This window comes from Sciurus vulgaris, assembly GCF_902686455.1.
Source record: "Sciurus vulgaris genome assembly, chromosome: 9".
Lineage (NCBI taxonomy): Eukaryota > Metazoa > Chordata > Mammalia > Rodentia > Sciuridae > Sciurus > Sciurus vulgaris.
This window is the reverse complement of record NC_136469.1, coordinates 89741534-89769030: the sequence shown is the minus strand read 5'-3', so window position 1 is coordinate 89769030 and position 27497 is coordinate 89741534. Positions and strand designations below refer to the sequence as shown.

Genomic DNA, 27497 nt, shown 5'->3' with positions numbered 1-27497 from the left:
TGGAAAGTTGTGAGAAATGTCAAGAAACATGTTATCATATTGATTTGGAATTGATGAAGTTTGGTTCATCCTGCCAGTTAACCTTAAGCACTGGAGAAGCAGCCAGAGGATACCTTGTTCATACACATGGAATGTATATGAAAAAAATAAGTTAAATTATCAACTTCACCCTCTCCTGCAGCTACAAGGGCTACGAAAGAGCTATGCAGAAGCATTGTATTGATGTGCCCAGGCCTCTGTTTAATGGTGTCTAGAATTTCCATATCTGAGTAGTTTTAGGAATGACATTAAAAGAAGTCCATTCCCAAACTTTTTTTTTTTTAAATCTAGATTCATACCATAGTTATATGGGCATACTGTAGATACCCAGGAATTTCTGCAGCTAAAACTTCTTTCTGATGATATTTAGGCAAAAGAAGAGACCAGCAGAATATCAAAATGCAGGGGAGAAAAATCCAGTGAGCTGGAACTCTTGAGTAGCAGTGAATCTTGTATGACATGGTGAAATGTTTCAGGGAACAAAAGGGGGCCTGAGACTCAACAGAGCTCAACCCACAGAGTAGTCTACTGCTCCCTGGAGGAATTCCAACTGCAGAAGACAACCTGATCATGGACTAAATATAAAATCTCTTAATAAAAATACAGTAAATTGGTGAAACTCAAAGCCCATCAATATGAACTACCTTTTTTAAAAGTTCTTCAAATTTATCAAATGCATTTTGAGCCTTCACAAAAAATTTAATTTGAATTTTCTATAATGTATATTTTCATGAACATATGCAAGTCATATAGTTACTTTTAAAAATGAAGTCTTGTTTACAATAAAAAAAAGTAGTCATTTTCAACATACACATAAAAATGAATAAGAATTTTAAAAATTTCACTAAGGCAATGAATGTCATTTATGTCAATTATATGTCAGATACTGATATGCAAACAAATGCACATGCCATTAAGTTTATAAAAGTTAAACAAAGTAAAATTTTAATATATTCATTAATTTAATACAGATTATTCAAATAGCATTATTTGCCTTTAATACTATTTTTCCTTGACAAATACTTATTATACCATATGCTTGTTCAAGCTGATATACTCATATATCTTTTGAATGAGTATTAGTAGATGAATTTAAAGTTATAGAAGATAGAGAATGGAAACAATGATCTCAAATTGAAAATAAGAATTTTTCTGACAGAAAATTAAATGATTCTAAATACAGATCAAAAGTTACGAATATTAATGTTTAAAACATAATGAATTGATATTTATCAATAGTACTGTCACTGAAAAATTTTATAAAATAACCAATATTGTTCTGTGTTCCTGATTATTTTCTCTAAAAATGATCTCTTCACCTTTATTCCTGATTCTGAAAAAAAAAAAATTGATATCTTCCTTTTCTGGAAACAGTACCTAAATCCATCCAGTAGAGGACACACAAGAATATTTGTTGAAGAAAAGTAGGAAAATGACAATTATTATATAAATGTGTTCAATGAAAATTTTGTAGACCTACTGTGATGGACAATCAGTTATAAATTCATGCTGTAATCACTGTAACAATAAAGAAGCAGAAGAGTTTTTTTTTTATTTTAAAGATAAATTTCTTTACTAATTTCCTATGGTGGTTCTTTGATTTTGTGTTATATGGAGATTTTTTAATTTGATTCCTGATTTCCCTACATCCATCAAATTCTATTTACACTTTGTGCCTGTCCCAGGATTCAGAATATTATTAGTCAGCATAATAATTTGATGTTAAAATTTTAAATTACCTTATGAAAAAAACATATGTAGATGTAGTAGTGTTCCTGTGTTAGGAAAGTGAGAGGAAGATGGTAAAGCCTGCTGGGAAAGAAAGAATGGGACACACTCACTATGGATGATCATATTGAACTCTAGGATTTCCCCTAGACCAAATCAAAGGACTGGGATTTTGTTTTGTTTCATTTTCTTTTGTTTTGTTTTCCCTTTTTGTTGAACTGGGGATTGAACCCAGTGCATCCTAGGCAAGTACTTGATCAACTGAACTACTCCTCCAGCCCAGATTGGGGTATCTGAACACAGCATGCAGATGGGTTTTCAATGGTTCCCAGAGTTATTAGAATTTCCCCATTCAGGACTTTGCCAAACTCACAAAGGTCTGTTTCCTCTTTCTTGATCTATTCCCTCTTTTTCTTCTTTCCTGTCTTACCAATTTTTTGACAAGAAAACAAACAACATTTTGTGACCATGAATATAACAGTTGCCACACAGGCCAGCAAGAACCCAATCACATCTAAAGAGTGGTACTGGAACCAGGTGAGGTCATGGGAGGCTGGCCTGAGGTGCTTGGCTCCTTTGTGGCGCATGACAAACTCAATCCAGAAGACTGCTCTGTCCAGAGGTTTTATAGGCTGATCATGGTGAATTCTTGATAATCTCATGGCATTCTCTTTATAACTAAAAGACAAATTCATAAAGTTAGATTTTATTTTTATTTTTTGTTGTGGTTAAGTTCTATGTTGTATGAATCAAAGGTTATACAATGTGTTATACAAGACAAAATTCATAGACATGTTGAGGGAAAGTTTATCTTGCATGAACTTAGCCAGGATTTTAAGAGTCATAACAGGGTAGATGTGCTAGATTCTTAATAAAATGTGGTCTTTAGACATAGAAATGTAGAACTGAAAGCAATGGAATATTTATTTGTGAATGGATAGCCTTAATTTTCAATAAAATAATTGATTTTATGTGAGCTATATTGTCCAGACTGTTTAAGATCAAGATGTGAATGATCCAATATTATTGGATAATATCATTTAAAACATTAATATGCATGGTCACTGATATTTAGCTACTTTATATGGCAAACATGGGGAACTGGTCATAAACATTAATGACTCACTTTACAGTGTTGAGATCTTTGCAGTGTGGTAATTACTCCTTTGCACACATTTGCATATTTGAGATGAAAATGACAATGTCTTTATTGGCGATGTAGGAATGAAGGAAAACACTAGGATAATTTAAAAATAGCATATCCAAGTGTGTTAAGTTCTTGAAGCTAATAAACATGTCTCCCTAGAATGAGATTCCCTAATCAACATGGCACTAAAATAGAAAGAGTCATTGTTAACAGCTCTAATCATTTCTGAAACACAACTGGGTAGATGTCTATGTATTTAAAAGATTAGGTGTGTCTTCATTTGAAGTTTCCTAGTAGCTTAGACAGAATGTCAGTTTCTCATTGGTTTGTGTCGTGTCCAGACTGGCTTTCATGGAGATGAGAGCAGGTATGTGATTTGTGACAAAATATCCTGGTGTTGGCATGACATTTTTAGGATCAGGGCAAGAAAGTGTACTCATCATTCACAACTGACTATCATGCACTACATCCAGAGGGTGAGATTATCAGCATGCACTCTTCATGTATAATGAAGAAGAGTCATGCTGCCATTCACCTGCATTGAACTATAGGAAAGATCAAGATAATGGTTTCACATGGTAATTCTATTGCATTTTAGTCAAAATGTAGTTGTTATCAAAACCTTTCTCTGGTGCTGGAGTTGTGGCTCAGAGGAAGAGCACTTGCCTAACATGTATGAGGCACTGGGTTCGATTCTCAATGCCACATATAAATAAATGAGTAAAAAAATAAATAAATAAAGGCCTATCAACATCTAAGAAATATTAAAAAAAACCTTTTTCTGCAAATCAGATTTTGTTAAGATTTTCATTTTACAAATTGAGAATATATATAAATTTTATAGATAAATGTATACAAATGAATGCAGATAAGCTATGTCTTTTTAATGAATAAGAGAATAATCAAGAACTATGTTCATTAATGTATTATTTCATATTTTAATGTGCTGTTTTATATTTATGATAAAATATTTTTAATAATTAAAATTATCATAATTTATATATTACATGATAATCCTTTGTATTTATTTGCATTTCAGAATAAGACAATCAAATATCATGAATTCATATTTATTCTCTACATTATACTATCCTGGTATGTTCAGGATAATCTCAACTGTAGTATTGGGTTGAGGATTACTGTGAATATACTTTAAATAGACAACTTTTAGTATTTACTTGGAAATTTCTATGAGTATTAATAATTCTGCTTTCTTACATCAATAATTTAAAAATTAATAACAAAATTCAATGAACGTTCTATACATTAGAGTTAAAAATCACAAAATCTATCTACTCTCGTATGTAAAAAAATGAACCAAATTATCATTCAGTAACCTCCTAGTAAGAATGTAATTAATTAGATATCAAGATCAACATTAACAATGAAAAAATAATCATACGAAGAATTATTGAAATTTCTAACCCCTAGCTAGCTCATAAATTATTATGTCTTTAACATCCTGAAGATTATAAATCATTCACAAATGACTATTACCTAAGAGCAGTGTTTAAAAACACACTTTAACACTGAGTATTAGTAGTTATTTTTGAATGTTTACTATTGGGAACATTATTGCTTCTATTTTGTACTTAATAAATGGTTCACTATATTTAAATATTTTTATTCATGAAATTAAACAGATAATCCAGAAAAACAATGTAAATACTTCTATTATATGGTACTTATTTTGCAAATCATTGGAAGATTATTTGAAGCCAGGTTTTGTTGCTGTTATTGTTGTTATTTTATTTTCATCTCAGGAAACCATTTTACCAGTTGGGAATGAAATAAATGGATTTACATTAGTCAAGCTATATTATTTGAAAATAAACCAAATACAAAATTATGAGATAGTGCAACTTTCCTGGAATTACCAATAACAATCAATGGCAGAGAAGTCTTTAAAAGTAGCAGTACTCACGAAGGCTGATAAATGACTGTTCTCAACGCACTGAGCAAATCTGCACTTGTCATTGTGTTGAAGTTCACCTCCACAGCTGCTCCCTTGGCCTTCATGTGAGCGATGTTATCAGGTTGATCAATAAACATGGGGATTCCCACCATAGGGATCCCATGATAAACAGCTTCATAGATCCCATTAGTTCCACCATGAGTGACAAAAGCTTTGGTTTTAGGATGACCTAGTTTGGAAATAGAGTGAGAAGTAGACATCAATTTCAAGCCAATATATTGGCAAATTTTCAGAGATGGGAAGAACAAAACCTATAGTATATAAGTCACTGAAGATGCAACATGTTTGTTTGTTTGTTTTTGTTTTGTTTTGTTTTGGGAAAAGCTTGCCATGTAAAACAATGCTACCCTAGAAAACGGTGATCCCAGAAAGAGAATAAACTCCTTAATTTTCTGGGAAGGCAATACTTAGGAGATGTTTTCAGAGCTGGGATTGAATCTTGAAATGTGAGGAGAGTCTTAACAGAACTAGGGCATGAGTCTAGGAAATTAATGACCAATTGTTTCATTACACCTGCTTTAAATCTAGAAGACAAAAATTGAAATGTTTGATTATTAAATATTTTTTAAATGCATTCGCTGCTATTTAACAGAAGTGTTATGTGACAACAAACTGTCACAAGCAATTACTTAGCTTTTCTGTTACCCAATTGTATAGCTTTTCTTCTCCCACAGTCTTACCAAGAAGGTCATTCTGAGGTAGCCAATCAAAAATCCGAGTATTGGCTCCTAATGTGGCTGGCTTCTTTCCTTTGTATCTCCATACAACCTGTGGAAGACAATGATATACTGTTGCAAGTACACACAGTGAGGTTGTGTTAAGTCTGTAGGCTTATTTAGGAATCTCATTCCTCCATATTGTAGGTGCTAGCAGAGAGAGCATAGAGAAAGGGTTTGTAGCTTGTAAACACTGAGGTATATATTAGGACTGCTCATGTCTATCTGTAAAGGCTTCCACTCAAAATCTATTAAGAATAGTATACATATTTTGAGGCTTATCACTTTAAAATTATTGGAAGTGATTCTTTAAATAAAGAAATAGAAAATAAATAGGACTAGCCAAAAAATCAGAACATGGAGGTTAAGAATATTAAGAGAAACACAAATTCTTTGTAAATTTATTTATTTCATTCTACTTATCGTGTTACACATGTAATTTTTTTTCAAAAATATTATTAGCTTTAGATTTTTAGTGTTTTGTTGTTGTTGTTGACAGTATTTTCTTCCTGGTTTTCCTTCCTCCTCCCTGCCTCCTTTCTTACTTCTGCCCTTTCATCTTTCTTTACTTTTGCCCTACCTCTCTCCCCACTAATCTCTCTTATTTCTTTAACTTTTTGGAAAGGGGATTAGGTAAGTATTTCCTTATATTTCAGTTTTCAGAAAAGTATTTAAAATTAGGATATTAACCATTTTTATACATATTTTTCTTCAGGGGATAAGGCAAATTTTAAGAGATAAGAATAGAAATAAAAAACAGAAGTTCTATCATGCCTAATTAGCATATGTATCCTTCTACCATTCTAGGTAGTTTAACTAATATATAAGTATAAAGAGTACCAGAAAAGAGGATGAACAGGATTATATAGAGAATAGAATATAGACTTCTAATTACAAAAATCAAGGTTAATTGATAACAAATTACAAATGTATATTGCTTGACAATAATGTTACGCTTTTCTTTTTAACTGTAGAATATTCAGTTGGGAAAGAATAAGTGAATCTAATCTTCTTCTTCTAAAGCAACTACACTTCGATAGGGTTTTTAAAATCTCAGATAGTTGAAGTATATTTTTTAGCATGATTTTTCTCTACTCTGTGTATAATCTGTTTCCCTGTACCATGGAGCTAACATATTTCCGAACTAGTCCTTGAGTAGTTCTAGAGCCGTCCATGCAAACCAAATGTTACAAATGGCCTAATATTTACACCACTATTCTATTAAAAATCAATGATTACAATGTGAGTTCCCATAGAAAAGTCAAGGTGCAGTCAGCAAGTGATCAAATGTACTTAAGTATAAGATTTCAATGTTATATAAATGTTTACTTAACACTGGTGTCAGTTATACATAGTGTGCATGAGTTCCAGCATCCATCTGGGAAGAGTACTATTAGGCAAATTGTTTATCCCATTAGTAAGAAGCTGTTGACCAGAGTTTCAGGTTGTACCAACCTTCTGTGGAAGCTGCGCAAGGGCTGAGGCAATGAAATTGGCCTTTTCTTCTGTGAGGTTTTTGACCATTGACCCCAGAGAAAACACCACAACACCATCTTCACCTGAGCTCTGGACAAAGTCTTCCATTTCCTGCAGACATACATTCTTTCTATTAACAAGTGCAGCATCATGAGGAAAAACATGTTTGCCTATACTTCTAAGTAGAAAAAGTAAAAAGTAATGTCAGAAATTGTTAGACTGGTTCTGTCCTCTGACATATAACTACATGTCTGTTTGAAAGGAAGTATGTCCCTGAAACTTATGGCTAAAATATATAAGTGATTGCAAGTGTAAATTTGAATTAAATAACAACAGAAACAAATGGGCAATGATGGCAGCTCTTCTCCTGGCAAATGGTACCGAAAACCACCGTATCTTAGCCTGGGTTGCTTCAAGCGACTCGCGCCACTTCTTGCTCTTTCAGCCCAACCAGCAGGACAAAAGACACGTACTCTTCAGAAGTTCATGAAGCAGCTTCCCCTTTATTCAGATAATACCCTCAATATAAAAGCAGTCTCATGCATAAGCAATTGTAGCCAGATATGTCCATCCAATCCTGTTAAAGGTCAAGTGATCACTCACTCAAGCATACATGTAAAGTATATCTGTCCACGCTCTACACGGCTGAACTGATTATCACACAGCCAATTTTAAACGCTTTCTGCCTTTCTCCAGGCATAATCAGGATGCCGTTTGCTCTCTGCCAGTCGCCATCTTTAGATGCACGTGGCGTAACCCTGGGCCCTAGGTCTCGCCAGCCACAACTCCCCCTTTCTGTTTATGAAAGGGACCGTGCCTGTCTTAGGTTGTCCACCACAGAGCAACATCCTTACCAGTCATTGGACAATGAGGCTCTAGCCCTCATTTCCTGTCTTAGGTTGGTATGAGATCCCCATGAATCTTACATGTCTTTGACTACCGGTCCAGCATATTTAACCAGAATTGGGGGGATGGGCCAGCATCAATTGCGATGACAGCTTGGCGAATAATGGCTGTTTCTCTGCGCAGATGTATATGCATTTTGTATATGCACAGGACAGATCCAACACACAAGAGACCTCCCCTGGACAAAAACCCAAACCATTCTTTACCCCATAGGACAGCGGACTGCAGAAATGTGGCCAAATGTTGTAAAAATAGGAGGATATAGAATAGAGGAGTTGGTAAGGGATACAGGATAGGACCACATCTTCACTATCCCCCATAGTTCACGCGAGTCTCCTCCATTAACTTGGCAAGAAATCGCCAGCACCATCAGCGGGAGAAGCCTCCTCATCTTCTTCCTGTTTTGGGGTCTCTGTTGAGGCCTTGACCAATCTCTCTGGCACCCAAATTGGTGATTGTGTGTCCTGTGGGAAAACACAAACAGACCCTCGGGTCCAGAGTAATACCAGATCTGGGCCTTTCCATTGTCCTGATAGAAAGTCCTTCCAGAGCACTTGAGGTAGATGCTTTTTATTAGGCTCTGAATGATGGTCAGCAGCCGATCAGCCCTCAGAATCAAGATTTAAAAAATTTAAAATGAACTAGACAACAAACCATTTGTCTTTTGGGGATCTGTATGATGCCCCTATTCTCCCTTTTTGTTAAATCATTGTGTAAACTTAAAGGACCTGGAAGGCCAGTATGAGCCCGAACATGCCCGATAAAAAAAGGATTTTTTCTGTCCCAAATGAGTTTTTATAAACTTTGCAAATATTTAGTAATAGTGGAGGTGAGGGAAATCAGACCAGTTAATTCTAAATTTTGAACAACATTAACAGCGTATTTGCTATCAGAGAATAGGTTAAAAGGCTCATGGTGGGTTTTGAATACTTCTATAGCTACTAATAGTTCTTTTTGTTGTGCAGAGAGAGTATTAAATAACAATGTTTCTGTAATATTATCTATAGTAATAGCACCCATACCATTTTTTGATCCATCAGTAAATATAAGGGTAGCTCCTGTAATAGGTTATTTCGGGTGATTTTAGGAAAAATTATAGGATATTGACTCCAAAATTGGAGAAGAGGATCAGATGGCAAATGATTGTCAAACACAGCAGAAGTACCAGTAAAGACTATAGCCCATGAATTTGAATTATTAATAAGATATTGTATCTGATCGGTAGTATATGGAGTAGTGATAGTTGAGAGATGTAATCCAAAGGTGGAAAGGGATACTTTTAATGCCTTAAGGATTAATTCTGCCACAGATTCAGTAAACAAGGCTAAGACCTTGTTAGGGGCATAATTCATGTGAACCCATAGAATAGGACCCTTTTGCCAAAATACTCCTGTGGGTAACTTATTTGTGGCCAAGACAATGAATGATAAAGGCTTAGTTAGGTCAATATGATCAAGATGAGCCTTTTCCATAGCTGTTTCAACAAGCTTGAGAGCTGTTCGAGCCTTAGGGGTAAGCACTCGCTTAGAAAGAGGGTCAGAATCACCTTTACGAATATCAAACAGGGGGCCCAAACTTGAGATGGGTAAGCCCAGAAATTAATCTGATTACCTTGCCCTTCATATGGTCCTTGGCCTGTCAGCATGTTTAGATTCCATTGAGGACTGCCCGCAACTGCATTACGTTGGGCAGTATCAGAACATAACTCCTGGTTAGCCACCTTCCATTTTAATATGGCTGCACTTTTGTTAGGATTGGAAGCCATACCCAATCCCCTTAAAGTCTGAACTACCTGCTGAAGTAGCCAGGCTTTGGGCCATTCTGTAATTTTGATAATACTTTTGTGAGCCCCAGTATCTAATAAGCCCTTAAAACTTTTGCCTTCTATCACTAACTTTGTCATAGGCCTATCTTTTAAACCCCATGTTAACATGACCATATTTTGGCCAGTAGAACCTAACCCTTTATTTCCCCTAATAATATTTTTGATGGATATTGATCATAGCAATTGGGTAAGACCAACAATTGTGCTATGCGATCACCCTGAGCTATTATTGCTACACCTGTTGGTGAAGAAGCAAGGATTTTTATTTCTCCTGTAAAATCAGGGTCTATAACTCCAGGGACAATATTTAATCCTTTTAAAGCAGAAGAACTCTTCCCCAGAACTAGTCCCACTGTTCCTTTAGATAATGGGTCGACAGCCGAAGTAGGTATTGGCTGTACTCCCATCTCTGGAGTTAATACTGCTCTGGCGGAGGCACAGAGGTCTGAACATCTACTTTCTCTTTCAGAAGCTCAACTTGAGTGCTCTACTTTTACAGTTTCTAATATCTTTTCCCCTTCTCTTAACTGTTTTTGAAATTTTGTTTTTTTGGAAATCATACAGAAATGAACTAATGTACACATCACAAGAACAACAACAAACAGAAACCAAACAAGGAAAGGTAACACAAATAGCAACTTACACATATTTGTTATGGGATGTCCTTCGCTGTCTCTTGGGACAGCCTTTCAATATATTCTCTCTCTAGGAGAATCTTCCGTTACACTCCCTCTCTAGGGGACCCTTCCGTTAAAACCTTAAGGCAACCGTTTCCTCAAATAGGGAAACCTTCTCCTTAATTACCCTAGGGAAACTGTCTTTTATCTACCTGAGCGCTCACCAATTCCCAGTCCAATCCTCGTCTGATTCTAATCCGGGCCACCACTTACTGAAAACCACTGCTTCTTTGCCAGGGTTGCTTCAAGCTGCTGGCGCTGCTTCTTGCTCTTTCAGCCTGACCAGAGGGACAAAAGACACGTACTCTTCAGAAGTTCATGAAGCAGCTTCCCCTTTATTCAGATAATACCCTCAATATAAAAGCAGTCTCATGCATAAGCAATTGTAACCAGATATGTCCATCCAATCCTGTTAAAGGTCAAGCGATCACTCACTCCAGCATACTTGTAAAGTATATCTGTCCACGCGCTAGGTGGCCAAACTGATTATCACACAGACCATTTTAAATGCTTTCTGCCTTTCTCCAGGCATAATCAGGATGCTGTTTGCTCTCTGCCAGTCGCCATCTTTAGATGTGCATGGCATAACCCTGGACCCCGGGTCTCGCCCGCCAAAAAATGGAACTGTTATTCTCAAGATATCATTTTCCCAACCAAGATAGTTGTCTACAAACTTGTAAAATTATTTCGTGGCATGAAACCCAAGAAAGGTTCCAAACCTAGGTTTTTAAAATTATCAGTATGCCTGTTATATCCAACAATGTACCTTCTTGTGAGACAAACTTTCAAGATAATTTTTCAGAAGAATCCAGTTTTGTGATTAATAGGGCTATGAAGAACTTTGTTTGAAATGTGATATATAGTAAAATATTTTGGAAGGAGATACCACAGTTTATCTACAGCTACAATAATAATCACATTTTTAAGACAGTACATTTAATTTGAGCCTTAGAGCAGAACTAAAGTACAAATTCCTATGTAATAATATTCCCATAGTCACTACTTAGAGATTTGCAAATTGGACACTGTAAAGTCCAGGACTGAAACCTTTTACATAATAATCTATGTGAATGCCACCTTCTAAAGTTATGACCTATATTCTCTGTGTAATTATTTGTGTTCACTCTGTTAACACTTTATCTCTCATTTAATGGCTAGTAAATTATCAGGGGCGGGACAATGTGTTGAGAGGGAGTGCACCGTAATTACCACCTTGCTTAATATCAACAGAGTGTTTCTGAGGTGATAATAATTGTTTTCTCCTAAACAGGAGTTCATTAAGCAAATCAAAACACACCCATACACCCACACACACACACACACACTCACAACCACACTGACTTGTATTTTTAATTTAACTGGGTCCATTACTTCTTTATTCTATTTATCTAGTGACTAGCATAACTCATTCATCACACATAAAAGCTATGATTGGTATACTCCTCGAAGCCTGAATCAATAAGTAATCTGAGTATGGAATTGAATCACTAGCACTTCTTCTTGTAAACCATGTTTAAATTATTTTTTGTGTAATTATTCATGTGAAAGGGGAGAAAAAAGGATAAACAGTATGGTAGGGGTATTGTCTAGTGATCATGGATGTGTTACATCTCTCTTTGCATATCTTTTTAGTTATTGTTTGGTTAACTCCTGTACTGACAGTTCTCAGCAAAGCTTCTCTACATCCATAAACTTGTCTGCTAAGGAAAGAAGATTCATGATCTTGAAATGAAATTTTAAACTGAGGTATGCTTTATTTATGTTAAACAGAATGCAGGAACTCTCCTGTGCACTCCATTTGACCTGCACCCTACTAAGGAGAATATTGTTGACCTACAAACCAGATAAAAAAATGTTTTGTCTCCTCACTCACCTCAATTAATAATTAACAATAATGTTCTTACCAAGGTGATCTAATGATTTCCTTTGTTTCTTAAAACTTATTTTTACCCAATATTTCTGGCATTCCAAATTTAATCATTGAAAACTTTGGAATTTGGCATACAATTTTATTTTTCACTCAAAAACCAAATTCTGATCATGCTGATAGAAAGCAATAATATCATTGATAGTCTCTCTCTCTCTCTCTTTCTCTCTCTCTCAATAATGATTGACTTTATTTTGACCACATGAGGAATGCTCACAGTCAGAAGGTACATGGGCACCTCACCATGCAAATGGAAGGAAAAATGACCTTATATCCCCCTTTTCTCCCCAGAGAATAACACTAAAGGCCATGAGCAAGATTGGTGGGGTGTACCACTCCTGGAAAGTGGATCGCATCTCTGGTATGATTTCACATACACTGGCAGGGACATATTTTGTATTTAAATTACTGTTAAGTCAGTATGACATGAAATTTTCTCCTGTATCCATGCTTTTCAGGCATAGTGTTTGAGAAACCTTGTCTTCTTTCAATGCTTCTTCACAATACCTTTCTTTAAGAGAATTCCATAAGACCCAGGCCACCTTCCATATTCCCAGGGTCAGGGCTGAGGCCGCTTGGGGCAGCTGGGAGGAAACACTTGGGGCAGCCACTGCTCAGGAACTGAGATTCTGTGCTCCCTCTTGCCTGCTTGCTGAGGTGTCTGAGGGATCAAGTGCTGCCACACCTCAAGGACTAAATGGCAGGACCAAAAAGGAGGGAGAGATGGGGTTAACTATTCAGCTAGTTGTTCCCAGTAACTCATGGAGTGAAGGCTCAGGCCCATGACTGTGCAGCAGTGTGTTGGCAGTTGTGCAGAAGTGGGGGCCTTAGGCAGTGGCTGTCTTTGAATTTGTGATCTTCCTGACTCAGCCTCCTGAACTGCTGGGATTACAAGCATTGCCCTCCAAGTCGTTCAGTTTTATTATTATTTCTGTATGTGATGACTGTCAATCTGTTTTTAACCAATGCTGAGACCTTGTACTACCCAATTTTCAGAAATTACATGAAAATCATTTGTGGACAAAAACTAAACTCATCATCATCTCCATGAAGTTTTTTCACCAATTGTTACCTCTGACAATAAATGTTACCACTATGCAATTACCCTCAGTATTAAAATCTAGGATTGCTACCTTATTCCATGTCTTCCCTTAATATTTATATTCTTATTCAATAAATCCTGTGCAATTCACAAGGAATTCTCACGAAGGTATCTTTCTCTATCAACACTTTTGGAAAATGTGCTGGGTGATACTTTCTTCATGCATGGGGAAAACCAAAGTGTTCACCTTGGTGATTCCCATGGTTCTATTACCTGTCCCTGCACTCAGTATACACACCAAGAATACAGGTATTTTTAGTATACCACTGGAATTATTTTATTTTTGTCTACAATCTCAAGTAATTCCGTAAGACCTGATGTAACTCAAAAAAGACCACTACAATAAAGAAAATAACCTGGGAATGACAGACTCAAGTTATTCAAGAACACATCTGTGCTATTGGAGCTGTAAACTTTAAAGGAAAATGGGACAATTTTCATTATCATAGACCCACCTTAGGTAAAGGTTTGGCAGGTTTGCAGTGCAATCCTCCAACAAACACAAAATTAGGTAAGTATGGACGAGGAAATTCAAAATCCCAATATGTCCGGATTAGCCAAATTTCAGCTTTGCCCAAACTCTCACATAATGTAGTAGGTCTTCCTGGAGAAAATAAATATTTGTGTGGAGAAAGTTAATATACATATTTGCTAAGAAAAAAATGCACTACAGATTACTTTATATGCTATTAAGGAAAAGAATTAAGACCTCTAGAATATTTACAATGACTATATGTTAAAAGTAAGAAAGGATCAAAGAAAAGGAGGAAGAACAGAAAGAGAGGGTAAGGGAGAGAGAAGAAGGAAGGGAGAAAGGAGTAAAAAGAAAGGTATTGAGGGCACTGAAGGAGAAATGATATGTAAGTATAAATTCATAACTGTAAAAGAAACAAAAATTTAACAACTATTGAGAAATTTAATTTTCAATTTTTTCTAAGTGTAGAAAATAGAGAAACTTCATCATATAAGCCTCATTCAAGTCACCTCTCAACAATTTCCCAGTTTTTATACAGGAATACATCTCTGTCTTACAGTTTCTATATTCTCAAACATATCATTGAGGGACCCATACCTAATTCAATCCATAATTTTTTTATGGATCAAATCCTATTAGTTAAATTGATTTCTCATTTTTTTTTTTTTTAGTAAACAGTTCCTGATTAATTCACACCCAATACTACCCCCTTATAAGTGAGATGCACATATAAATAACATTAATTGCACATATTTATTTTAGTGTGAACTTATATGATGGTTTTTGAAAGGGGCAGATTCTAAGTATTAACTTTAGGAGTTTTGTAAAAAAGGATGAGTATTTGTAAATAAAATCAACCTCTCCTACACACAAGAAAATGTGTATTGCAACTTAGAAATTAAAAACTCAAATGAGAATATTTCCTTACTAAAAAGTCTAATTTAATTAGTAAATATAAGTGCCTGGAATAGAAAGCCTCTTTGAAATAGTCATTTCTTAGTAGTTTTTGAAGATATGTGTGAAGTCACATAGCCAATGTCCTAAAGTGATCATGAAGAAAGATGGCCCAAAGATTCTTAGCTTGAAATTTCCAGAGATTGGAAAAGATTTTTCCCCAAATCTTCCACACCAGACTGTTTAAGCCCTATATGTGCCATATTTTGTGCTGAGCATGGAGCTCAATGGTAGAACCTAGCTGTACAAGGGACTGGGTTTGACCCCCAGCATTCAAATTAAGGGTGCTTTATTTCATGTGTGCTTCATACCGGCCTAATCACTAATTCCCTAAGTGAAGTTTATGTTCATAAATTCCAGACCAAATTTTTAGGAAGACCTAATTGATTCAGTAAAATAATTGTATTTTTAAAGCAGTGATTCACAATTTCACACATATAGTCAATGAAAAATAAAAATAAATTTGAACAAAGTTATACAAAATTGGCAAATAATTTCGTAAGACATTTTAAAAGTTATACTGAAGAACTATGAATAAAAGTACTGAATTAAGTTAACATCAAATCTTTTCTTGTAATTACATTATTTATATAAATAGTAGTAAACACTGGGCAATTATGTGAGCAATATAAAACTGATAAATTATCAAGTATGAGCTGCCAAGTGAATATTGTTATTGATTGCATCTATTATTTTAAAACTATATGTGAGTCTAAAAAAGATGACTTTTTTTAATTCAAAGAACTCATGGAGGTAACTTGAATTTATTGCTACATACCTTACTATAATTGATGTAGACAAGAGTGACAGTTATCAATTTCTGAGGTGAGATGTTAGCTAGACTAACATGTACGACTTCTAGGCTACCTAGATATTAGCTTATTTCCAATGGCATGTGAGAAAATTCATATGCACAATTTCTGGATCACATTTTTTAAAGAGTAAAAAGTATATTCTCTATTTCACTTAACTTTCCATCAGGTTAGTCTACAAATAACCTAGTCCAATTATTTGAGCAAGAACAGTAACAGAATGTATATAAGAACAATTACATAATTATTTCTGATTACCTGGATGACTTTGTGATTAGAATTTGCTTTATTCATGTAGATAGTTACATGAGGGAGAAATAATTTCTGTGCATTTATGGTGTTTTGTTGTATATGTTTTTACTGTGCCTCACACTGTAGAGTCAATTGTTTCATGGTAGGTGACATATCATAGTAGCACAAACTAGAATAGTAACTATGTATGATATGAATGCTTTCAAATCCTACAAACATTTTGAGAACAGATATGACAGGATTGCCAGTCAGATAATTTATATACTGTGAGAAAAGAGTTACATGTGCAATGAGCCCAGTTGTTTTTCACCTGAGTCACTAGAAGAACTGAGTGTAATTGAATAAAATCGGAATGACTTCCAAAGCAGGTTTGGTGTCAGCTAATTTTTGAAATACAACTAAACATCCAAACAATGATAGACATCTGGAGTTAGAGATGAGCATTACAAGGGAGACAGTCTACCCCAAATTGCAAATTTTGGGGTCATTGGCATACAAATAATAATTAAATTCAAATAGTTTTATGAGATAGTCAAAGATCTAAGTATACACTGAGAATATTTAAAATGAAAAAAATTGGTTCACTTCTAACTTAAGAGGCATATATACTTATACTGTGGTATGTGCTGAGTACATTCTAAACACATAGACTGAAATGTTTGACAGCCCCACAAATAGAAGGAAAACATGAAAAATAAAGAAAACTTTAACTAGTTCCAAAGTCTCTAAAACATAAGTGGTAATAGAAAAAAATAGACAAAACAAAAAAATAGAAAACATAAAGCAGTTGTAAAAATAAAATATGCCAACTAACTGAGAGAAGGAAAATATATACAATGTATGGTAATGTATACAAAGTCTCAGGTTAAACACATGGAGTTTACATTGCATTTTTAATTCAGTTTTTATCAATTGTATACTAAAGAAATAGAAAAAATAAAGACCAGAAAACATAAAGCAGTTGTAAAAATGAAATATGCCAGTTAACCCAGTCAATAAAATGTGTAAAAAGTCTCAGATTAAAGAAATGAATTTACATTAGATTTTTAATACATTTATATATTGATTATCAGAAACACATCAAAATATTAGTATAATAATCAACTTCCAAGTAAGAACTGCTAATGAATTATTTTTTCATATAGCCACATATGTATTAGTTCACAGATTTATATGCAATACATTTTTCTGTCATTTTACTTTATAGTTTTATGTACTTTAATGATTTAGATGGAGACTTTTTGACCAAATTATAATTAGATCTTTTTAACCTAGTGTTTTCTCTAACCGGAAACTCTTGTCTATGTGATTTTATTTTATTTCTATAATTATTTCACGGATTCTCTAACTTTTATATCCCTCGCCACACTTTATTGTATTTTTATTGCTGGGTGACTTTAAATTTATTAATCTTCTAGTTTTCCATGAAATGATCCCTGTAAGGAAAACATAATGGAATTTTAGGTGAAATTTAAACTCCACCATAATTGAGAATGAATGTTACAGATTATTCAGAAACTGACAATATCACTAGAAAGTCAGAAATAGAGCCATCAAACTGACCCCGCTGAATCTATGAGCCCATTTGCTATAAGGACTACTCTGACAAAATAAAAAAAAATTAGATCTGTTACAAAAGTTTACTCTCCCATCAACTAATTCATAGATTGCTTTACACTTAGAAATTTAGAATCACTTTTCAAAAAGCCTTTGTCAATGATGAAATCAGAAACTATTTAGAAAAAATATTAAAGTTGCATAGAATAAAAATAAATGGGAAACAGCAAATATTAAACCTGAAGTATAGTTGTAGCATTTATTATAATTAACAAAAAAATAAAATGCTTGTAACTTAGAAAGTTAGAGAAATAGTAGAGTTTAAAAAAGAAAATGAATAATTGATGTGTTGTGGAAAAGAATATTATTTTATATAGAAATAATATTAATATCATGTTTAAAATCAACCCGACTTGTATTTTAGATGCTATAATCCTATAATGATTAGTTAACTGAATACAATAATATTTTAATGGAAGATAAGGAAGAATTAGACTTGTTCTAGCAATTAATTGACAATTTAAGTTTTTAAAAAATACATCTACTTTATTCATAGGTAAAGAGCAAAATCTTATGAGCATTTCAAGAAATAAAAAATAATATTATTCATAAGGTTGAAAGTTATTAGTAAATTAGGAACAGGAAAGAACTCTTACAGTATCAGACGCAAAATTTTTAAAAAGCTACATTAAATGCAGTCTTTTGTGCTGAAATATTGTAAGCATTCTCATCAGGATGAGAAAAAGTCAATGGACAAATAAGGACATACCAATCCAACAATGTTCTACACTACTACAGTTAAATAAGAAAACAATTATGTGAACAAAGAAGATCTAGGTGATTACCTACCTAATCATTCTTTGTTTTGTCTCTAATCCAAAAGAAAATACAGATAAGTCATTAGAATTTGTGACAGTTTAAATTTTGAAAGATATGGCAAAATATAAATAACATGTCTGTGAATAAGCAGATGAAAATTTAATTTACTATGTTTTTTTAAATTTAAATCTGAATACATTCTAGAAGATTGTATAAACTAGGGGCTGAATTGTAGCTCATGCTTTGATTCCCAACATCAACAAAACCATGTGTAAACTATATTTAGGATTATAAAATCTTATTAAAAGTCATAATAATGAAACAGCTACCATGTTCATGGACTACAAGGGTCTACATTCATAAGGATGTCCATTCTCCCAAATTGATCTGCAGATTTATTGTAAATCCTACTACAATATAAAAATCAGAAGTTTCACAGAACCTGACAATTTCTATAGAACTTTTTATGTGCCTCTAAAAATCTACATGGAAAAGCAAAGAATCAAAAATAATGAAGAAACTCCTGTCAAAGAGATACAACAGAAGTAGGGATTATCCTACAGATGTCAAGAATTAAAATAAAGGAAAGTAAGTAGAATAACAAACAGCAGCAAAACCACTTTGGTAACAAAAGTTCTGAATGCCAAAGCAACCATTTCAGATAGGTAGGGTAAGAAAGGAGCCTTCAACAAACATTGATGAAAATCTCCCCATCCCTGTGCAAAAGTAGAAGAAAGAAATGAGATGAGGAATATTGAGGAGGAATGATTCAAGAGAAGAAAGAGGAAATAGAATTGAAAAAGTAAAATGAGAAGAAACTGATCCACCCTACAAAATATGCAAAAATTAAATTTTAAGTAGACTAAAATCTTCAAAGAAGGAGCAAAATTATAGTATCTTTTAAGTCAATTAAGTTGAAAATATTTTCCATTGCTCTTATAGAACAGAAGACATATACCAGAATGCTCTCAGCATTATACAAAAACTAAATATAGACAGATGTCTTGCTATAGTTACATGGTGGACCACTACAGAAATACATAATTGTATCATCAAATTACTATTACACATAAGTAGCAAGTCCAAGCATTCCTTTGTATGTACACCATTTAAAAAAAATTAACAGTACAATGTTTGGAAAATAACATACATGTTAGTACTGTCAGTTTTTGCAAAAGGATGTTAAAACCAACTATGCAAGATGATTTCTAAACTATTGGTAGCAATCTCTTAACTACAGGAAATAGAGAAGTTCATTCTATTATTTTAAGGATGCACTTAAATTAGACTAAAATTCATATGCCAATATGTGCACTGAAAAATATTTGTAATACATATCACAGAAAAGTCTTACAATTCCTAAAATGATAGAACAGTTACAGGTCAAAAGATAAAGAACCCATTACAAAATGGAATAACTGTATTTGCTGCCCAACTTCAGAAAAGTATTGAGGATAAATGCTAAGTGGCACAACAAGAATAGAAGGCATCATGGCAGAGACACAAATACAATCAATTCAATTTAATGCTGTTTGTAGTGGCAGAGTTGGAACAACACAAGTACTTCTCAGAACTGAAGTAATTCAGTGATTTCTTATGTAAAAAAAATTAATATTATGGTACTAACAAGAATGGTGAAAATGTTATGAATATTAATGGAAAGATTTTCACATCTCTATCAGGTTAAAAAAAAATAGAAATGTATATTTAACATTTGTCCCTGTTGGACAAAAAAATTATGTATGAACTAATGCTAAATAGCATAGAACACGTCTTAATAAGAAGACAAGCTAATGGTGCTTGCAGGAAAAGAAAAGTCAGCTATTTTTAATTTAAATACACTGTTCCTTTTCAATTTTTTTAGCCATTTTTATTTGTCCTTTTATTGACATTATTCTTGAATTAAATTATATTCTTGGTGCATTGTATTTGCCTAGTAAGTAAGGAATATGGGAAAATGAAGGAATAAAATCAATGAGAGCTGGGCACAGTGGCCCATGCCTATAATCCCAGTGGCTTGGGAAGCTGAGGTAAGAGGATCACAAGTTCAAAGACAGCCACAGCAACTTAGTGAGGCCCTAAGAAACTCTGTGAGTCTTTGTCTCTAAATGAAATGGCCAAAAGAAAAAAAAAAAACAGTCCATGAGAGCACATGCACCAAAAGGAAAATCTTCTAAGAATGAGAGATTAATTTGCCATAGAGTTTAAGGATTACATTTTCTCTATAAACTTTATATAGACAAAATCCCATTTCTTTTCTCTGTTTAAGCAGATATCTCTGAAAATTGTTTTGAAATAGGGAACTACCCTAATTTTCAAAATAAAGAGGTCCTACACTATCTTCTAGTTTAAATAAAGATGTGAAAATATAATGATTTTCTAAATTTTCTATTTTCTGAAATCTTAGACACCTATAAGTTCAGAAGAAAGAGCATTGACAAAACAACCTCAAACCTTTATTTTTTTGTACCACAGTTTGAACTCAAGGGCACTTAACAACTGAGCCCCAACCTCAGCTGTTTTGGAGAAAAGATCTTGCCAAATTACATAAGGCCTCCCTAATTTGAGGAGACTGGCTTTGATCAATCTTGCCTCAGCCTTCAAGGTGGCTGGATTATGGATGAACACCATGGCGTGCAGCTTCAAACTTCTTTTTAATTAACCTTTTTTTAACATCTTCCTTCCTTGTTAGCTGCTGAAAGAATAACAACACACATTGTTTGAATTAATCATTAAATTGTTAGCCAGTTACTTCAAAGGACATTTCTTAATTCCACAAAATAAATTAGCAAACAGAAAAGTGACTTAAGTATTCATGAAAACATAGATCATAGGATCAGTCTGAATAAAAAAATCTGAATTCATGTTTGGAAGTGACTGCATTCCAGAGACTATGTCTACATATAAGTAGGAAAAACTTTAAGGGGAAGTTGAACACAAGTAAATCACTTTTCTTCAAATCAATGTGTCAAAAAAGAAAGCTGTTCTCTAAGGATTGTGACTTTAATTATATTGGGGGGAAAATAGTCCCTTGATAGGTAATGATGAAAAACTAAAGTAGATAGTTTGGTAGAAAATTTATCAGTTTCTATGCATGCTTTCTCTCAGTAAAGCATGATTTTCTTTATTTCATGGAATAGCTTAACCTTTACTAAATATACAAAGTTAGGCCCATCATTGTCTTAAAGTGGTGGCTATAGAGAATTTAATTGCTTACAATGGATACTAAGGTGCAAAATATTTATTGTTCAATGTAACCCAAGTAACATGGAAAAGCAGTATTTAAAAATATAACATAACAAGGTCAGTGTACAACTTATAGCCATTACAAAACCTGAGATATATTTAGATACAAATATGCCTACTATTTTGTTTTAAATTGTTTTCTGTTTTGACATTGATATAATCTAGTATCATTGATTAACTATGGACTAAAGATCTTGGATGTTATACAAATTATCAAGGAATCCATTCAAAGAGAATAACATGTATTTGCACTCTTGTTAAAAGTACAAGATTAGTTAAGGGGAAAAAGAGATAGCTATTAGAAAATCAGAAGAAAGATGAAACATAGGAAATCGGGAGTAAAAATCATAACTATATCATGAGAGACCAGGGTGAAGAGACCAGGATAGAAACTGTGTTGTCTTAAGCCAGTATGAAAGTCTTATGGAGATAATGAAAGACAATTCCTTCTTTTCACCAGAGGAATCATATTGTAAGGTTTTACTAAAACTTTGCTATCATAAGAGGGTCCCCACACACAAAAATGCATGATATTTCCAGTACATTCTCTGTTAATGTAAGAATTCTCCCCATTTTATTCTGATATGATAATATTTCTGCTTCTGCTTCCCTTTAATTTATATTTCCAAAAGACTTCATTCTTAATCCTGTATACCAAAGTTTCACAGTGATATATATGTGGCTCTATCTCTTCCATTTGTCTCTGAAGGCAGAATTAAAACCAAGATCATGGTCTTATTAACCTTAAGTCCAATTTACTAGATGTTAAATTATTTACTGAGATGCTATTACAGTATCACACTATTTTAAAACCTTGTCTAAAGCTAAGAATTTTAAAATGGCATTACTTGAACATTATTATTTCAATGAAAATCAGTGTCATATGCACAAATCAATAAATGTAATACACAATATAAAAAGAACAAAGGACAAAAACCACATGCTTATTTCAAGATGCAGAAAGGTGCTCAACAAAATACAAAATCTCTTCATGATAAAATCTCTGAGATAACTAGGGATAGAGGGAATTTAACTTGCAATAATAAAGGCTGTGCATGGCAAACCAGAAACTGTCATCATACTGAATAGGAAAAATGGAAATTAATTTCTTTAAAATCAAGAAAAGAAAGAATTGACTATCCACTCTTTCAACTCATGTTCAATGCATTACTTGAAATTGTAGTCAGAGGAATTAGGTAACAGAAAGAAATAAGTGGTACAAAGAGGACAACAATAACACAAATTATCCATATTTGTAGGTACTATAATCCTATTCATAGATGATCCTACAGATTCCACCAGAAGATTCGAGTTGATAATCAAATTAATCAAATTAACAATAAACAAAAATCAATAACATTTCTATACTACAATAATGAAACTGCTCATTAAAAAATCAGAAAAGTAATCCCATTCATAATAACTTCAAAATATAAAATATCTGGGAATAACCTAACCAAGGAGGTGATGATTTCTATAGTGAAAATTACAGAACACTGAAGAAAGAAATTCAAGGAAACATTAGAAAATGGAAAGACTTCCAATGTTCATGAGTAGGCAGAATTCATATCATTGAAATGACCATTTTCCTAAAAGTAATGAATAGAGTCAATGTAATTCTCATCAAAATAACAATAATATTCTTCAAAGAACTAGAAACAACAGTCCTAAAATCCTGTAGAAGAACAGAAGACCCCGTATAGCCCAAGTAATCCTAGGAAACAGAGCAGTACAGGAAGTATCTCAAGATCCTTTAGAAAATGTAGGAGAGTCATAGTACCAAAAGAGCATGGTGCTGGCATGAAAACACACATACAGCATAGATCAACACAACAGAACAGAAGACACAAAGACAAACCCACACAGACACACTCATCTCATCCTTGACAAAGATGACAAAACCATATATTGGAGAAAAGAAAGCCTCTTTGACAGATGGACAGGGAGTACTGAATACACACATACAGAAGAGTGAAACTTGATCTCCGTTGCTCACCATGTACAAAAGAGAACTCAAAAAGTATTAAAGATCTAAATATAAGACCAGAAACTTTAAAACTGTTAGGAAAGAAAAATAAAACTGCACAAACATTTCAACATATAGCTACAGGTAAACACATTCCTATGACTCACGAAATAAAAGCAAGAGTAAATAAATGGGATTGCATCAAATTAAAAAAACCTCTGCACAGCAAAAAAAAAAAAAAAAAAATGAACAGTGAAGAGAAGACTGACAGAATCGTAGAACATCTTTGTCTGCTCTTCAACAGAGAAATAGAAACCAGAAAATATAAAGAATTCAAAGAACTCAAAACAAAAGAACAATGACCCATAACCAGAAGAATGAGAAATTATGCTCCACTATATATGCTGTATCAAAATATATTCTCCTGTCATGTATAATTAGTTAAAGCAAATTCAAAAATTTTTTAAAAGCAGAAACCCAATCAATAAATTGGTGGGCAAAATTACATGAAAAACTATTCAACATCATTATTCCCCAGGGAAATGGAAATCAAATCTACACTGGGATTCCAACCAAATGGCAATATGCCTGTGAGAATGGCAATCATTAGACTACAAGTAATAAATGTACATGTATATTTATATACAGTAAATATATCTGGCCAAGAAAAAAAAAAAAAAAGGCTACTTCCCTTGGATTAACACTGATTTGTACATGGTTTTATGTCTTCTTTTTATAAGAATCTACCAAGTTTCAAGGTATCTTACAAAACACTCTACTAATTATAAAGGAGTAACCTACAGGGTGGTCATGCAACTTTTAATTCCCTCTCAGCTAGAGAAAGGACGATCACAGTTCAAGGACAGTCTCAACAATTTAGCAAGAAGCTCAGCAAAAATTTAAAAATAAAATAAAAAGGAAGGGAGATGTACCTCTGTAATAAGACACCATGGGTTCAATCCCTAGAGAACTTCCCCCCAAAAAAAGGAAAGAAAAAAGAAAAGGATTAATCATGGCAAAAGAATTCTTGTCTTCCCTCCATAATTAGTTTAACACACCATTCATTTTTATCAATTAGAGTTTTATGTGGAAATCAATGATTTGAAAAATGTATTCCTTACATTTCTGCAGGCTTTTCTTTGGCTTCCTAAGGGTCTTTGGATACTAGTGTACCATGAGAAGCAGAGTCTCTTACCTAATGCCTCACTGTAAAATTGATCCCAAAACTGAAAGTCATATTGCTGGAGCACGAAGTCAAAGAACAATATAAACATCATATTTTTAACCCTTTCCATGAAGGTCATTCTGTCTGTTAGTCCTCCCATGGAAACAGGCACGTAGGAAGGCAGAACTGGAAGATGCCCACAGTACCTCTCCATAGTGTTGCCCATGGACAGCCTTATTGTGTTCACAAAAGGGATCCCAAGCAACTCAGCCACCAGCTCCCCACAGGGAACCATGGGGTCTATAACCATGACATCATACTTGGTTTCCCGGAGCTTCACTATGAGGGATTCATTGTAGACTGCTTTCCGACAGAGTTCTTCAAACTGTTCAGTTAGATCAAGAAAGTAGTTTTGAAATAATTTTGCTGACTCCCACAGTGACAATGTTGGCATAATATTCACGGCTATATGTAAAAACTCATTTATTATTTTCTCTGCATCCTCTTGGTTCCCTGACACAGAGATCACCTCAAAATTGAATGCCGAAGGTTTGTGATAGTCAACAAAGTAAGTCTGTGAAGAAGTCAGAATTGTCACTTCATGTCCCCTCTGCAGGAGTTCCTCAAGAATGATCTTCAGGTTGAGCCAGTGGCTCATTTCACAGGGCCACACGAGGACCTTCCCACAGAATCCACACCCGACACAGCAGAACTGCAGCAGAAGAATTGTCAAAACCCATTTCTCAAACATCATGTCAGTGTCTCTCTGCACGGATCTTTAGTGGTGGAGTGTTCACTGGGTTAAGTAAGAAACCTGGTAAGAAAAAAGTCAAATATTAACTTCTGAAAGTAGGAAAGGACACATGTGCAGAGAATTTGTCAATCTTATTGTCTGGGTGTAGCGCTTATATGACATTTGTTAAATTATAAGAACCTTTAAAATTTTTGTGTAGAATTTGTTTTAGTATTCTATTAATTCTGCATTAAATATCTTAAAACAGTAAAAATTTGAATATCTTCAGATTAATAATTCAAAGTACAATAGAAGAATGCATTTAAGGAAGTTCAGTAAATCATATGGTGTATCTTATGGAAAATGATAATTGATAATATGGGGAAACATAAATACAGGTTTTGCCTTAAAATTGGTTATATAATAGTATGCAGAAGACACATAATATAATGAAAGGAGGTAAATACTAATCATCAAACAGTGTTATACTGTTTCAGGACTCCAGAGAAAGATGCCTCACTTTTATATGAAGGAAATCAGAGGTGGAGCAGTCTTAGCAGGTGTGCCTAGAAGCAAAGTTGGCAGAAGAGAGCTACTCAGGAGGAGAGGAAGAACTCAAGATAAAGAATGATAATGTATAAATTGTGGAATTGTGATCACCTAAGTTCAGTTGTAAAGATAGAAAGAGCCCGCACCTGTGTAAAGACAAATACGAGGCTCTTCCCAAACTGCCCTCAACCCCTCATAAAAACCGCAAAGAATTTTCGTCTCTTATCTTCTTTAAAGGCCAGGTGACTGACCCAAAAGCAAACCTTGCTGGCGCAAAAGCAAACTTAAAGATAATGATAACCCTCCTCTCGGAGGTCAGGGTGACCCAGAACTTAAAATAACATTGCATACAATTTTATATGTTAACCAATTAGAAAGAACACTGTAAAACTGTTTGCCTTTCATTATAAAAAGCCTGCCGAACAAGTGCTCAGGGCCTCTTAGTGTCACCAGTTACTGAGTGCGCAGAGGACCAGGCTCAAGCTTTCTAATAAATGACTCTTTGTTGCTTGGATTGATCGTGGTCTCTGGTGGTCTTTGTGGGGTCTCAAGCCGCTGGGCACAACGCAGTATATGTGGAGCACAGGGTGACACAGAAAGAGTGTTGAAAAGGAAAATTTAGGTGACTTTGGAGAGATTTGATGCTATTCTCTGGTTTCAGTTTTTAACTCTAATGTTGGTTTACTGATGGAAAGCATAGAATGAGTTCTTAGAACTGATGAGAAGTGAAAGGGGATCAACTTCCATATAAAAAGCAAAGGAATGGCTTATTTTGTAGTTTGAGGAACCAGAGAACAATGACTCAACAGAGACATGAAACACAAAGGTAGGGAAACTTTTTGGACTGCCAGCTGTCAGTTAGTCATGTCTGTGGATATACATACATTTGACCTATAAATACTTGAATCTCAGGAGAGAGGTAAAGATTAGAAATACAGGTTTTGTGTCCAATTATCCACCCTTATTTCAATGTGATTTCAGTTTCTCCCTTCTTTATAATATCATGCATTTTACAGTGCTTAGCACTTGGCATATGTCAGTTTTTGTACTATGACAGGACGTAGAGATCCCAATATCCTTCCATTTAAAAAAGAGTTCACACTTTATTTCAGTATGGGGTCAGTTAAACAACACTAACTACAAACATAAGAGAGAAGAGTCTTAGCAGGTAGGAGGGAAAAACCCTGGAGACAATTGTTTGGCTGAAAGAAGGAAATGATGAAATAATACTTTGTTAAGACTTTAAGAGTTAGCTGAAAAGTATTATTTTATAGGAAATTTACTGATGTAAGGGCATTCTATGAGGTGTGAAAATAACTATATCAAGGGTTAAATTCAATAATAATATTTAGTGCAATAAACAAATGATTGAAATCTCAAATCTCTTGACCCAAAATAGATTTATTTAGAAAACACAACAGTAAAGCTGTGTCGAAGATTAGAAAATTTTA

At 34.0% G+C, this 27497-nt stretch overlaps 1 protein-coding gene and 1 long non-coding RNA gene across 3 annotated transcripts in view; one reads left to right on the top strand and one right to left on the bottom strand.

Moving 5' to 3' along the window:
* Window positions 1-25564, bottom strand: LOC306669126 (UDP-glucuronosyltransferase 2A3-like). Its single transcript, XM_079153005.1, has 6 exons — window positions 24795-25564; window positions 13974-14122; window positions 7061-7192; window positions 5570-5657; window positions 4839-5058; window positions 1-2445 (listed from the first exon to the last, which is right to left on the bottom strand). The coding sequence occupies exons 1-6, from the start codon at window positions 25516-25518 to the stop codon at window positions 2166-2168; spliced, it is 1593 nt and encodes a 530-aa protein (XP_079009131.1). The 5' UTR covers window positions 25519-25564; the 3' UTR covers window positions 1-2165.
* The window catches only part of LOC306669155, a 98235-nt gene that overhangs the window by 1499 nt on the left and 69239 nt on the right, over window positions 1-27497 (top strand). The window lies entirely within an intron of this gene.